This window comes from Bufo bufo, chromosome 2 (genome assembly GCF_905171765.1).
Source record: "Bufo bufo chromosome 2, aBufBuf1.1, whole genome shotgun sequence".
NCBI classification, from domain to species: domain Eukaryota; kingdom Metazoa; phylum Chordata; class Amphibia; order Anura; family Bufonidae; genus Bufo; species Bufo bufo.
This window is the reverse complement of record NC_053390.1, coordinates 9,994,079-10,009,757: the sequence shown is the minus strand read 5'-3', so window position 1 is coordinate 10,009,757 and position 15,679 is coordinate 9,994,079. Positions and strand designations below refer to the sequence as shown.

General features: G+C 42.3%; 1 protein-coding gene across 1 annotated transcript in view; it reads right to left on the bottom strand.

Annotated features, from left to right (window-relative positions):
- Positions 1–15,679, bottom strand: part of LOC120991969 — a 562,088-nt gene that overhangs the window by 308,518 nt on the left and 237,891 nt on the right. The window contains 1 exon segment of the mRNA XM_040420728.1: positions 12,704–13,405. Within this exon segment, the coding sequence (XP_040276662.1) occupies positions 12,704–13,405 (702 nt within the window).

Here is a 15,679-nt window from a genome sequence, read left to right as displayed (position 1 = left end):
AAGAAAGGGTGCAGAATTTGTCTGGGCAAGGGAAAGGCAAGACTGGAGGGTGGAGCTACCCTAAAGGTGGAAAAGGCAGAGGGTTCTTACTCAATCCTAATACCACCAGCAATACAGGTAAACAATGACGCCAGACCAGTAGGAGGAAGGCTGCGGTTCTTCAGTCACAAATGGACTCAAATTACGCAGAACCCTTGGGTACTTCAGATGATCCAAGAGGGCTACAAAATAGAATACAGATCCCTTCCTCCTCAAAGGTTCTGTATGACAATTCCCCAAACAACCTCCTTAAAAAAAATCTGATGATACAGGACATACAAAAACTATGCAAACTGGAAGCCATAGTACCAGTTCCAAAATCACAGCAGTTCAGAGGCCACTATTCAAAACTGTTCCTTGTAAAAAAATTAAAAAAACAGATGGCACATTCCGGACTATAATAAACTTAAAGTTTCTAAACAGATGGATCCGTTATTACAAATTCAAGATGGAATCAGTGTAGACAGCAATCCCTCTCATTACACCAGGAGCATTAATGTGTACGATCGACCTTATGGATGCTTATTACCATGTCCCCATAAATCCGCAGCACCATCATTATCTCAGGTTTGCAATAAAGTTAGACGGGTTAGTGTATCACTTCCAGTTTCAATGTCTGCCCTTCGGGATTTCATGTGCCCCTCGGGTATTTACCAAGATAATAGTAGAGATCATGGCCAGGGCCGTTTCTTGGACTGGGCGGGCACAGCAGGAGATGAGCACTGCGCTTCCATTGTGGAAGCGCTCACTCATCTCTATAGTCATCCGAGTGCGGCAGGGAAGGGAGAGGTCGAGGTGTGTCCCCTCCCTGTTCCTCTGATAGGCTGCCAGCACTAGGCCGGCAGCCTATCAGAGGCCGATGCAGGCGGCGCAATGATGTCATAGCGCCGCCTGAGCCAGCGACAGACACAGGCCGGAAGAGGCCTGCATCACATCCTGGAGGAGGTAAGTATAATTTTTTTTTTATATATATATATATATATATATATATATATATATGTACAAATTAAAATACTGGCACATAAGGGGGGCTACTGGCACAGATATAAGGGGGACTATTGGCACATAAGGGGGCTACTGGCACATGATAGGGGGGCTACTGGCACATAAGGGGGGCTGCTGGCACATAAGGTGGGGGTACTGGCACATAAGGGGGGCTACTGGCACATAAGGGGGACTACTGGCACATGATAGGGGGGCTACTGGCACATAGGGGGCTACTGGCTCATAGGGGGTGCTTCTGTCACATAGGGGGGCTTCTGGCACATAAGGGGGGCTACTGGCACAGATATAAGGGGGACTATTGGCACATAAGGGGGGCTACTGGCACATGATAGGGGGGGCTACTGGCACATAAGGGGGGCTGCTGGCACATAAGGTGGGGGTACTGGCACATAAGGGGAGCTACTGGCACATAAGGGGAGCTACTGGCACATAAGGGGGACTATTGGCACATAAGGGGAGCTATTGGCACATAAGGGGAGCTGCTGGCACATAAGGGGGGCTACTGGCACATATGCAAACTGTTGTAATTCCTGCACCGTTCACCTGATTTGGATGTAAATACCCTCAAATTAAAGCTGACAGTTAAAGCACATCTTGTTTGTTTCATTTCAAATCCATTGTGGTGGTGTATAGAGCCAAAAATGTTAGAATTGTGTCGATGTCCCAATATTTATGGACCTGACTGTAGCATACACTGTGCCACATAATATACAGTATACCTCTACACTGTGTAGGGGTTATACTGTTTGTTGTACAGCATGGCACAGAGGTTATATTGTTCGGCATGGTGTAACCTCCATACATTTTATGTACAGTATACAGTAATCCGCCATCTATGCTTTGAATCTGGTTTTATATGTTACTTGGTTTTTGTACATTTACTTGCGTGTGCTAGTTGAGACCTGCTGTGATTGGGTTTTAGTTAGTTATTAAATGCTAACATGACAGTTTTTTGGTTTGGCACATTATTGATGTATGTATTTCATGACTACTCTTCTAAGGGTATTGCCTTCCTTTATACTGCAGTTCTCCTGTACCACTCTGCCTGCCACTTTTAGCAGTTTAAGCAGTAATTTATGATTTTCTTTTGCTCTCAATAAATCTTGTGTTAAGCATAAATTTTTTTCTTTTTAAAATATATGGTGAGACTATTGCAAGTACTCTTCATCGAGCAGTTTTGATGGGGGAGGGGAGGGAGTTTTTTTGACACTCGCCCTGAGGGAAATTTTACCTAGAAGCTGCACTGATCATGGCCCATCTGAGACCTGGGTTGGCTCATCAACATAAAAGTCGGATTTCCAGATGAAAAACAGGAAGGTAGTGCTGGGGACACTCCTGGATTCCATAAGTCAAGTATATTTTCTTCCAGCACCCAAACGCAAAGTGTTTATAAAATAAATATCTTCATGTACTAGGCATAATTACCTTGTATTCCCATGGTTCCTTGGGCTTAGATCCATACCAGACCCCTACAGAACCTGATCCTATCCAGCTGGAACAAGAAAATTGTTATATCCACCAGAGTAAAGAATATGCTAGACTGGTGGATAGACCCAGCCAATCTTAAACAAGGAGTATGCTGGAAAAAAAGTCCATTCGCTATAGTGACTACAGATGCCAGCAAGAAGGGCTGAGGAGCCCAGGTAGGGGACCAGTTTTTTCAGGGAGATTGGTCAGCAATGTAAAGTCAAAGATCTTCAAATGCAAGAGAACTGGCGGCCGTTCTGAAAACCTTAAGAGCTGCAGGCCAGAACCTGAGGGGAAAGTATCTGAGGATCTTATCAGACAATATGACAACAGTCTGCAACCTCAGACACCAAGGAGGAACTCAGAACCCTCAATTTCAGAGAATTGCGGATCAGATTTTCCTCTGGGTCCAAAACAATGTTCTGTCAATTACAGCCTTACATCTAAGATGGGCAGAAAACACCACAACAGATTTCTTGAGCAGGAACAAATTCCATCCAGGGGAATGGAGGTTAGACAGACAGGTATTTCAGGAGCTGTGCAGCAAATGGGGATTGCCTCAAATTGAGAAAATACCCAGACAAAAGATTATTTTTCTCTAGACCCCAGGGGAAATCCCTTAGGAGTACAGTCGTGGCCAAAAGTTTTGAGAATGACACAAATATTAGTTTTCACAAAGTTTGCTGCTAAACTGCTTTTAGAAACAGGCACTCACCAGCTGGTATGTCTATAGTAGAATGTTTATATAAAATATCACATAAAATATAAAATACAAAATAAAATGCAATGTATCATAATATGCACTGGGGTTGGCACATATATTATATCACATCCGCTCTGTTGCGCAAAATACAAATATTATAGCGATATATTTCAGAAGAGTTGCTTCAATATGATGGATTAATAAAAGAAAAAGAAAAAAAGTGATACTATGTATGATAAATAAGATCAAAAATCTGTGACAGAAATGTCCCGTATAAGGATTAATACCTGTGAATGAAGGGTTATTCAAAAGTGAAAAAAACTGCTAAATGAGCAGCTGTAAAGTACTTGCATGTGTCTTCTTAGGTGATAATTGTGTCCATGTAGATTGATGTAGCAACTAATGTAGCGCTAATATAGAGATGTGAACCATCCGGTTTCACCAGCATACAAAGTCCGCACTCAGGGTTCAGTATATATTGAAGTAGACGGGTTTTATGAATGGGGCGTCCCCCTATCCGTGAACCCTCTTACCTTGCCCTTTTAGAATGCCTGTGTGATTTATGCTGCCAATGGTCGCTGGATCCTTTATGTCACGATGTGGGATCCGGTACTTTAAGTTCACTGCTTACTGCCCTCCGGTCTCGGCGTTCCACGTGATGTCTTTGCGTGTCGCCTTCCAGGAAGTAATGTGCAGGGATCGCGTAGTCTCGCGATAAGTCTAACCAGTTTCGCTTTCACTGGTATCCAGATCACCAACAATGTGCTTGTATTGACCAACGATGTATAGGTCTCTTTCCTCGGGTTAGGGTGGGTAATTTGTAGCTTGCAGGACCAGCCAGATGCGTTTCGAGGGGTCTCCCTCTTCCTCAGTGGCTATATTGCAAGTGCTACTACCCTCTTCTTTATATGCTCCAGTGTTCACAAACCCCACCCTACACCCAGCATGAATGAATTATCCTCTAATTGGGCAATTTGCCTTATCCTCAGTGCATAGTGTTACATATATATCTCTATAGACAGTTTTACTTTTATTACAACTTATATTCTTAATAAAGTTAAAATAATGCATTAAAATATTTAATTTAAGGCACAAAAAGTCAGTATTCCTTATTTTCAGACAACCTTTATTTTTATATATATGTATATATATATTTTTATATGTTTTCTTATTGTTTTAAAATCTTCCTGTTATTTAAAATTTCATATTCATATTGTATAATGTTCCCATATATAGGGTTCCTCTAATTGTATCAAAAAAAACAAAAAAACGCATCTAACTCCAAAAAACGCATATGCGTTTTTAATGCGTTTTTGGTGCGTTTTTTTTTTTTTTTTTTTTTTTTCTTTTCTACTTTCTCATGTCTATTCCTGTTATCCCTCATCACTTGGGAACAAAATTCATCAATCTTAAAGGATATTGTTGAATAATTCAATTTTTGTTCTTATTATTTTTATTTTTATTTTATTTTTATGGGATATTTGCCTCTTCTATCCATTAAGTTATTCGGTATTCTGGAGTATTAGGAGATATTGATAGTTGTTTATGTGGAGGGAGCGGGCACCCCCCACCAACATCTACAGGAAACCGAACAACTCAAAGTCCGAATTGAGTCCTCGTGGAAGGAGTGTTTCAAAATCAAAAATTCGTCTAGATTCCTGCCTTGACATCCTGGCAATATGGTCTCCTCCTCTCCAGTGCACATCCACTTTTTCAAAGGCTACGAAGACCATACCTTCAGGATTTTTATTATGATGTTCTTTGTAATGTAATGAGAGAGAGTGCTTTTCATAGCCGTTTTTTATATTTGTGATGTGTTCTGACAGTCTTTTTTTTAGTGTACGTTTTGTCCTCCCAATGTATTGTTTCTTGCACTGGCACTCTATCATATACAGAATGTTGCTAGAGCTACAGGTCAGAAACTCCCTTATTTTCCATGTAAAGGAGTTTACCCGGGATTGAATTTCGGTGGTCTTTCTAGGAAACGATGTTAGTTTGCATATCCCACATTTCCCACATTTGTAGAAGCCACTCAAATTCAACCAACCTTGCATAGATAATTTGTTCTTTTTGTCTATAACTGTTGGTGCCACCTTTAAAGATAAATTCTGAGCTCTTGTGTATGTTATTTGAGGACCATTACTGACCAAAGGGCCTATTAGTCTGTCATTCAACAGATGATGCCAGTGCTTTCTCACTATTCCTTCTATCTGTTTGTGTTGTTTGTTGAAGGGTAATATTATTCTCCTCAATTGATCTTGTTCTTCTTCTTTTCTAACATCTTTTATTTTTTCCATAAAGAAAGTCTCCCTATGTATATGAAAAAGTGGATGTGCACTGGAGAGGAGGAGACCATATTGCCAGGATGTCAAGGCAGGAATCTAGACGAATTTTTGATTTTGAAACACTCCTTCCACGAGGACTCAATTTGGACTTTGAGTTGTTCGGTTTCCTGTAGATGTTGGTGGGGGGTGCCCACCTCTGATGGGAAATCCTGAGGTTTGCTGTTTAGCGGCACTGGGATCTCCCCTCGGAGTTCGGCTCCCTCCACATAAACAACTATCAATATCTCCTAATACTCCAGAATACCGAATAACATAATGGATAGAAGAGGCAAATATCCCATAAAAATAAAAATAATAAGAACAAAAATTGAATTATTCAACAATATCCTTTAAGATTGATGAATTTTGTTCCCAAGTGATGAGGGATAACAGGAATAGACATGAGAAAGTAGGAAAAAAAAAAAAAAAAAAACGCACCAAAAACGCATATGCGTTTTTTGGAGTTAGATGCGTTTTTTTGTTTTTTTGATACAATTAGAGGAACCCTATATATGGGAACATTATACAATATGAATATGAAATTTTAAATAACAGGAAGATTTTAAAACAATAAGAAAACATATAAAAATATATATATACATATATATAAAAATAAAGGTTGTCTGAAAATAAGGAATACTGACTTTTTGTGCCTTAAATTAAATATTTTAATGCATTATTTTAACTTTATTAAGAATATAAGTTGTAATAAAAGTAAAACTGTCTATAGAGATATATATGTAACACTATGCACTGAGGATAAGGCAAATTGCCCAATTAGAGGATAATTCATTCATGCTGGGTGTAGGGTGGGGTTTGTGAACACTGGAGCATATAAAGAAGAGGGTAGTAGCACTTGCAATATAGCCACTGAGGAAGAGGGAGACCCCTCGAAACGCATCTGGCTGGTCCTGCAAGCTACAAATTACCCACCCTAACCCGAGGAAAGAGACCTATACATCGTTGGTCAATACAAGCACATTGTTGGTGATCTGGATACCAGTGAAAGCGAAACTGGTTAGACTTATCGCGAGACTACGCGATCCCTGCACATTACTTCCTGGAAGGCGACACGCAAAGACATCACGTGGAACGCCGAGACCGGAGGGCAGTAAGCAGTGAACTTAAAGTACCGGATCCCACATCGTGACATAAAGGATCCAGCGACCATTGGCAGCATAAATCACACAGGCATTCTAAAAGGGCAAGGTAAGAGGGTTCACGGATAGGGGGACGCCCCATTCATAAAACCCGTCTACTTCAATATATACTGAACCCTGAGTGCGGACTTTGTATGCTGGTGAAACCGGATGGTTCACATCTCTATATTAGCGCTACATTAGTTGCTACATCAATCTACATGGACACAATTATCACCTAAGAAGACACATGCAAGTACTTTACAGCTGCTCATTTAGCAGTTTTTTTCACTTTTGAATAACCCTTCATTCACAGGTATTAATCCTTATACGGGACATTTCTGTCACAGATTTTTGATCTTATTTATCATACATAGTATCACTTTTTTTCTTTTTCTTTTATTAATCCATCATATTGAAGCAACTCTTCTGTATTTTGCGCAACAGAGCGGATGTGATATAATATATGTGCCAACCCCAGTGCATATTATGATACATTGCATTTTATTTTGTATTTTATATTTTATGTGATATTTTATGTGATATTTTATATAAACATTCTACTATAGACATACCAGCTGGTGAGTGCCTGTTTTTATTTTTATTTTTGCATTTGAAGTACATTTGTTACATTGGATGAACGGGTGAGACATCCAAAAAACAGAGCACCTTAACCACGCTAACAGATAAGGGTGAGCCACGATATAATTATACTTTACTTTTAAACTGCTTTTAGATCTTTGTTTCAGTTGTTTCTGTGATGTAGTTTACACGCACTTCATACGTTTCAAAGGCTTTTATCGACAATTACATGACATTTATGCAAAGAGTCAGTATTTGCAGTGTTGGCCCTTCTTTTTCAGGACCTCTGCAATCCGACTGGGCATGCTCTCAATCAACTTCTGGGCCAATTCCTGACTGAAAGCAACCCATTCTTTCATAATCACTTCTTGGAGTTTGTCAGAATTAGTGGGTTTTTGTTTGTCCACCCGCCTCTTGAGGATTGACCACAAGTTCTCAATGGGATTAAAATCTGGGGAGTTTCCAGGCCATGGACCCAAAATGTCAAAGTTTTGGTCTCCGAGCCACTTCGTTATTACTTTTGCTTTATGGCACAGTGCTCCATCGTGCTGGAAAATGCATTGTTCTTCACCAAACTGTTGTTGGATTGTTGGAAGAAGTTGCTGTTGGAGGGTGTTTTGGTTCCATTCTTTATTTATGGCTGTGTTTTTGGGCAAAATTGTGAGTGAGCCCACTCCCTTGGATGAGAAGCAACCCCACACATGAATGGTCTCAGGATGCTTTACTGTTGGCATGACACAGGACTGATGGTAGCGCTCACCTTTTCTTCTCCAGACAAGCCTTTTTCCAGATGCCCCAAACAATCGGAAAGAGGCTTCATCGGAGAATATGACTTTGCCCCAGTCCTCAGCAGTCCATTCACCATACTTTCTGCAGAAGATCAATCTGTCCCTGATGTTTTTTTTGGAGAGAAGTGGCATCTTTGCTGGCCTTCTTGACACCAGGCCATCTTCCAAAAGTCTTCGCCTTACTGTGCGTGCAGATGCGCTCACACCTGCCTGCTGCCATTCCTGAGCAAGCTCTGCACTGGTGGCACTCCGATCCCGCAGCTGAATCCTCCTTAGGAGACGATCCTGGCGCTTGCTGGACTTTCTTGGACGCCCTGAAGCCTTCTTAACAAGAATTGAACCTCTTTCCTTGAAGTTCTTGATGATCCAATAAATTGTTGATTGAGGTGCAATCTTAGTAGCCACAATATCCTTGCATGTGAAGCCATTTTTATGCAACGCAATGATGGCTGCAGGCGTTTCTTTGCAGGTCACCATGGTTAACAATGGAAGAACAATGATTTCAAGCATCACCCTCCTTTTAACATGTCAAGTCTGCCATTTTAACCCAATCAGCCTGACATAATGATCTCCAGCCTTGTGCTCGTCAACATTCTCACCTGAGTTAACAAGACGATTACTGAAATGATCTCAGCAGGTCCTTTAATGACAGCAATGAAATGCAGTGGAAAGTTTATTTTGGGATTAAGTTAATTTTCATGGCAAAGAAGGACTATGCAATTCATCTGATCACTCTTCATAACATTCTGGAGTATATGTAAATTGCTATTATAAAAACTTAAGCAGCAACTTTTCCAATTTCCAATATTTATGTAATTCTCAAAACTTTTGGCCACGACTGTAGATGCTATAACGCAAATATGGAATATGAATCTGGCATACGCCTTTCCACCGATTCCACTCATCCCGGCAGTTCCTAAGAAGATCAGCCAGAGCCCAGGAAAGTTCATATTGATAGGTCCTGCTTGGCCAAAAAGAAGTTGATATCCACTTCTAAAAAAGATGGCATTAGAACTGCCAGTATCTCTACCTCTGATGCCGAACCTTCTGACCCAGGGACGGTTACTTCATCCAAATCTGAAGAAGTTGAACTTTAAAGCTTGGATCCTGAGAGGCAGATGCTAAAAAGGCAGGGATTATCAGATTCTGTTATTTCGACCCTACAGAAAAGCCGTAAAACGGTGACGTCGGCAATATACAACAAAATTTTATTTTATTTTTTTATTCCTGGCTATCAGTGGTTCACCCAGATTGTACATCCCCTACTGTAGTACAAATATTAGATTTTTTACAGAAGGGGTTTGATTTAGGACTAAGACAGAGTACATTGAAAGTACAGATCTCTGCTTTATCCACCTTTTTTGACTATCCGCTAGCCGATCACCGGTGGGTTAAGAGATTAGGCCCACCTTGAGACAAACTGTGCCAACCTGGGATCTTTCTCTGGTACTAAATGCTATATGTGAGGCACCCTTTGAGCCATTAGAATCCATTTCCCTGAAACACTTATCATGGAAAACCGCCTTTTTAGTGGCCATCACTTCTGCCTGTAGAATAGGGGAGATTCAGGCCCCATCTATAAAAGAACCCTATTTAAGAATCCTGGAAGACAGACTAATTCTAAAATTAGATCCAGGCTTTCTACCCAAGGTGGCAACATCTTTTCATAGAGAACAAGAGATAATCCTGCCCTCTTTTTATGCAGTGCTCCAGACTAAAAAAAAATATCAAGGAGCCATTGGCTCCTAATCTTAAAAATTTAGAAGCCAAATGAATTTTTTAGTCGCCAAAATAGGGCACTCTAACACCAGTTCTTAAGGGAGGGCTCACGTCCTTTGTATTGGGGACAGGGGATGACCAGTAACTTCAGAGCAATTACTAAGCTGAGATACAAGTTTTTTTAGGGTACCCTTTACATACACCCCCGTTGTGAAATTCCTGTCCTCTGCCGGCGGTCTCACCTGTATTGTGGGTCTCTTGGTCCCAGTATTGGTCTCCCAGTCTTTCCTCTGGGCAGGGGGCAGTGTGAACAGTCTACGGTCTGACAGTCTGAAGTACACGGCTACGGTGCAGGGAAAGCGGACTGGGGTGACAATACGCAGTCCGGCATGCTGCCCAGGTGTGTCACGGCACAGTAGGGGCCATCGCTTGCGGCTCGTCAGCGTACGGGGCCCCAGTGAACACTGAACAGACGCGTCCACTCTGGGGTTCACCTAAACCCCTACTTCTTTGGTGTAAGAGCGGCTTAGCCCCAGCTGGCTGAGCAAGGCATACAGCGGAGCCCACCGGTAGTTATCCAGGCAGTCAAAGGGAAGGGAAGACTTCATGGGCCCTGGGGCCCCGTTGCAGGGAGGCTTCCAGTAGGGCCGCTTGGGTTTGTAGTAGGGGGGCTGCTGCAAGTAAGTGGGCCCATAGTTTGGGAAGGGCGGATAGGGAGGGTACATGACTCCAGCCATAGTGCATGATCAGAGTCCTGCAAGGAGCAGGTGGGCTGCACGGCTGCCCCTTATATCAGCTTGTTATAGCAGGCTCGTTACTTTAACGACCAGCAGCCCTGCGGCCTTAACCCCTTCACTGCCAGCCACACCTGAGCCTCCTCAGTATGGTGGCATTTCCGCACCGTAGACTGTACAAATGGCGGAGTGCTCCCTCATACCGCCGCACGTGCGTCAACCAATGGAACTGGTCACAATTGCACTTCTATCGGGCTCACACCAGAAAAGCCCCCACCCCACACTTTAGCATAAAATTGGAGGCTCACAGAGAGAGGTAGGTAGGTGGGGGGATACTGGGCAGCGGCAGCCATTAGCAAGTGAAGTGGCGAGGTGATCTTCAGTCATCTCGCCACTTGCTAATGTTGTGTGCTGAAAAACTTGTCAAGCTAACCTGTTCTATGGAGCAGGCGGCATGGAGCAGGCTCCTCGCTTTCATAACCGAAGAGCAAGCTGCTGCTGTGTTCAGCGCAGGAGAATGGGGGTGGTGTGAGAGGAGCAGCCAATGGCAGGGCAGCCCGCGCATACTATGACCAATCAGCAGCCTCCTCACTAATAACAGAGCTCTGTACTGTGTGGAGCTCTGTTATTGGATTGCTGTGTGTCTGCTGGATGAAATCCCGTTCTTCTTAAAGCGGCAGAGCAGCGGAGGGTCTAGGCGCAAATGGCGACAAGACTACAAAGTCTTGTCGCCATTTTGCAATTCTAAGTCGCATTGGCGACCATTTTGGTCGCCATCTGGAGCCCTGTTAGGCTTCTCCTAGAAATCCACAAGAGGCGCGGTTTCACTGCCTAGCCGTCCAAAGGACTGTCCTAAAATATCTACAGGAGACAGAATCAGAAAGAAGTGACTAACCTTTTAGTCCAAATTGGAGAAAACAGGAAAGGGAAGAAAGTCTCTAAAAGGACTCTATCCAGATGGATTAAACAGACGATCCAGGAATCCTATCATCTTCAGAACAAGTCCTGTCCAGTTTCAGTTAGGGCTCACTCTACCAGGGTGGTAGCCACCTCCTGGGCAGAGAGAGCATGAGCTACGGTAGACCAGATATGCCAAGCTGCAACTTGGTCTAGTTATAGCACCTTTTGCAAACACTACAGGTTGGATCTCCCGACCAGTCATAATCTGACCTTTGGTCGGAGGGTCCTTCAAGCGGTGGTCCCTCCCTGAGAGATTAATTTGGTAATTCTCCCATGTGCTGTCATGGGGACGTCCTGGAAATCAGTAATTAGTCTTACCGGTAATTGTTTTTCCAGGAGTCCAACATGACAGCACTCCTATTACCCTCCCTTTTTGTTGATTACAGTGTGAAGTTAAGATATATAAGTATATGATATAACAGACAACGAATAAAATGGAGTTGCATCTATCCGGTATAGTAATTTAGAAAAACACTGGAGACGGGGAGTGGGGGGAGACCTTTTAAACTTATCTCACTTCCTGTCCCTACAGAGATGGGGATGGACATACTCCCATGTGCTGCCATGTTGGACTCCTGGAAAAACAATTACCGGTAAGACTAATTACTGATTTCAAAGTTTTTTTTTTCAGTATTAAAATGCAAGAAAAACTATACATATGTGGTATCGCCGTAATTATACTGACCTGGAGAATGAAAGTAACAGGTCAGTTTTACCGTATAGGAAACATCATAAAAACAAAACATAAAACTGTTGCGCAATTGCGTTATTTTTACCATTGCACCCCACATGGAATTTTATTCCATCTCCCCACTACATCATTTGCAATATTAAATGGTGGAATTAGAAAATGCAACTTGTCACACAAAAAACAAGCGCTCATACGGCTATGTAAACGTAGAAATACAAAAGTCCTGGAAAAGCAGGGAGTAAAAAACAAAAATGCGAAAAACCCTAAGGGGCTGAAAGGGTTAACTGTAAGGTTTAAAATATAAGTCATGAACAGAATATATGTCTTCCTAAACAGGATTTATCAGATGTTTTATAGGAGCCGTTATGTGACATTAATTAAGCTTTTATATCCAAATATACAATTTGAAAAGAAAACAATGTTGTGGCCATATGGCTTCTCTCTTGTGTGACTTCACTACTAACCCCTAATTATGGCTTTAGAAGCAAAAACATTTTTCTCATTCTGAATGCAGCTTCTCTCATGTGTGATTCCTCTTATGTTTTAGAAGACTTGATTTTTCTGAAAAACGTTTCCCACATTCTGAACACGAATATGGTTTCTCTCCTGTGTGACGTCTTTCATGTTTAACAAGATCTGATTTCTGTTTGAAACACTTCCCACATTCTGAACATGAATATGGTTTCTCTCCTGTGTGACATCTCTCATGTATAACAAGATATGATTTCCGTGTAAAAAATTTCCCACATTCTGAACATGAATATGGCTTCTCTCCTGTGTGACATCTTTCATGTTTAACAAGATCTGATTTCTGTGTAAAACATTTCCCACATTCTGAACATGAATATGGCTTTTCCCCAGTGTGAATTCTCTCATGGTAAACAAGATTGGATTTCTGTATAAAACATTTCCCACATTCTGAACATGAATATGGCTTCTCTCCTGTGTGACGTCTTTCATGCATAACAAGATCTGATTTCTGTGTAAAACATTTCCCACATTCTGAACATGAATACGGCTTTTCCCCAGTGTGAATTCTCTCATGGTCATCAAGATTGGATTTTTGTCTAAAACATTTCCCACATTCTGAACACGAATACGGCTTCTCTCCTGTGTGACATCTCTCATGTCTAACAAGATTTGATTTATCTGTAAAACATTTCCCACATTCTGAACATGAATACGGCTGTCCCCCAGTGTGAATTCTCTCATGTTTAACAAGATTTGATTTCTGTGTAAAACATTTCCCACATTCTGAACATGAATACATTATCTCTCCTTTGTGATGTCTTCGGTGTGTAGAAAGTCCTGAGCTGTTTGTGGATTCTTTACCACAATGAAACATTTTAATCCTTTTCTGACTTGTACTTGCGGTAACAATCTGTGAGTGGTCAGGAGAAGGTTCCTCATAACTAGGAGGATTATATGACAGATCTGTACTGTGAAGTCCTGGATCTACATTAAGGGTAATGAGGTTTTCTCCTGAAGAGCGCTGCATGATATCTTCATCTAGTGGTAACATGACATTTTCGCATTTCTTACTGGGATTTTCTGTTAAGATGAAAAATGAAAATGTGTTTTATAAAGTTTTTTTTTTGTTAGTTTTTCTGCAAACTACAGAGTAGACAAACCTATAACATTCCAATTAGGCTGGAAGTTGATCCAACAGGAAGGAGAAGTGTTGATTCATTTGGAATCCATTCCTGACTTTGGCCAAAAAAACTGCACTTGTGATCCCAGCCTTACAAAGCTTCTATAACTTCCTGACAAAGTCCAGGATTCTGGTTTACACCAGGTCATAACTTATTACATACAGTAAATAATGACTTAACAAAACTAAAAAATTTGAAAAGCCTGGCCATGTATGGAAACAATGGAACATTGTAAGCCCCGCCCCTGCAGAACCTGCCTGTTGTTTCTATATGTGGAACCTTAAAATCCCCCCTTTTTGGACAGATTATAAGAGCAGCACAGATCAGTCACTGGTTATCTACCAGCAAGTTCACACAGAGCAGATCAGCTGCAGACATTTCTGTGACTGTCCCGCTGCCCTGAATGTGGCTTGTAATAATCCATGCACCTGCTGCAGAAACAACCCAATACATGGAAATGTCTACAATAAATGTGCCCTGTGTGAACACGCTCTAATGCAGCTGGAACATTCTGGGACATGCAATTACTGCTAGAAGTCACACGTTCAGTCTGAAAGGGATGAGCAGATAATTGCTTAAAGGGGTTTCCATTTTCACCCAGGCAGCCCCCCTGACAGGAGCATCGGAGCAGTTCATGCACTCCTTTGCCCTGCATGAAGGCATTTTTTGGAGATCCGATGACGTACCAGGCTCTCCATGGGGCTGCCAGGAAGCCCGGTGACATCACCGGCACTGATGGGCGGGATTTAGCGCTGCCCTAGCCAGGAAAACAGCTTGGGCAGTGCTAAAGCCCGCCCATCAGAGCCAGTGACGTCACCAAACACACTGCCGGGCGGAAGCTTCCGCCCGGCAGTGTGTTATCATAAACAAAAGAGCCCGTGCCCTGCGTGATTTAGCGCAGGACAAGGGAGCGTATTGGAGCATGAGATGCTCTGATGCTAGCCTCAGGGGGGCTGCCTGGGTGAAAATAAGGGTATGTCCGGGTTCAACTCTGAACCCGGACAACCCCTTTAAGTGATGTACAACATGATCACATTTAGCAATTTAAAGCCGATGCCAGACAAGAATTTTAATACACATGACGGGTCTTACCTTGTGATATAAGGGAGATCATGACTAAGAACCGGCTGGCTCGAAATATGTCGGTCTGACCAGGGACATGGAGGGACCTTTTTCACTACACCGCGTGTACGTTTGGAATATTCAATAAAGAACATGCAAGATTTTATCTCGTGCTGGAAATCTGTTTATTTGAATGAAGTTAACGTTGAGCTGACCTGGCTGTTCCGTTGCACGACTGAATTGGTGAGCTGGATTTTTACCCATTTATACACTGCACATGACAGCTCTTACCTTGTGATATAAGAGGCTGGTGCTCCTCCATTACATGTCACTGCACACACGTGTATACACTGCACATGACGGCTCTTACCTTGTGATATAAGAGGCTGGTGCTCCTCCATTACATGTCACTGCACACACGTGTATACACTGCACATGACGGCTCTTACCTTGTGATATAAGAGGCTGGTGCTCCTCCATTACATGTCACTGCACACACGTGTATACACTGCACATGACGGCTCTTACCCTGTGATATAAGAGGCTGGTGCTCCTCCATTACATGTCACTGCACACACGTGTATACACTGCACATGACAGCTCTTACCTTGTGATATAAGAGGCTGGTGCTCCTCCATTACATGTCACTGCACACACGTGTATACACTGCACATGACGGCTGTTACCTTGTGATATAAGAGGCTGGTGCTCCTCCATTACATGTCACTGCACACACGTGTATACACTGCACATGACGGCTCTTACCTTGTGATATAAGAGGCTGGTGCTCCTCCATTACATGTCACTGCACACA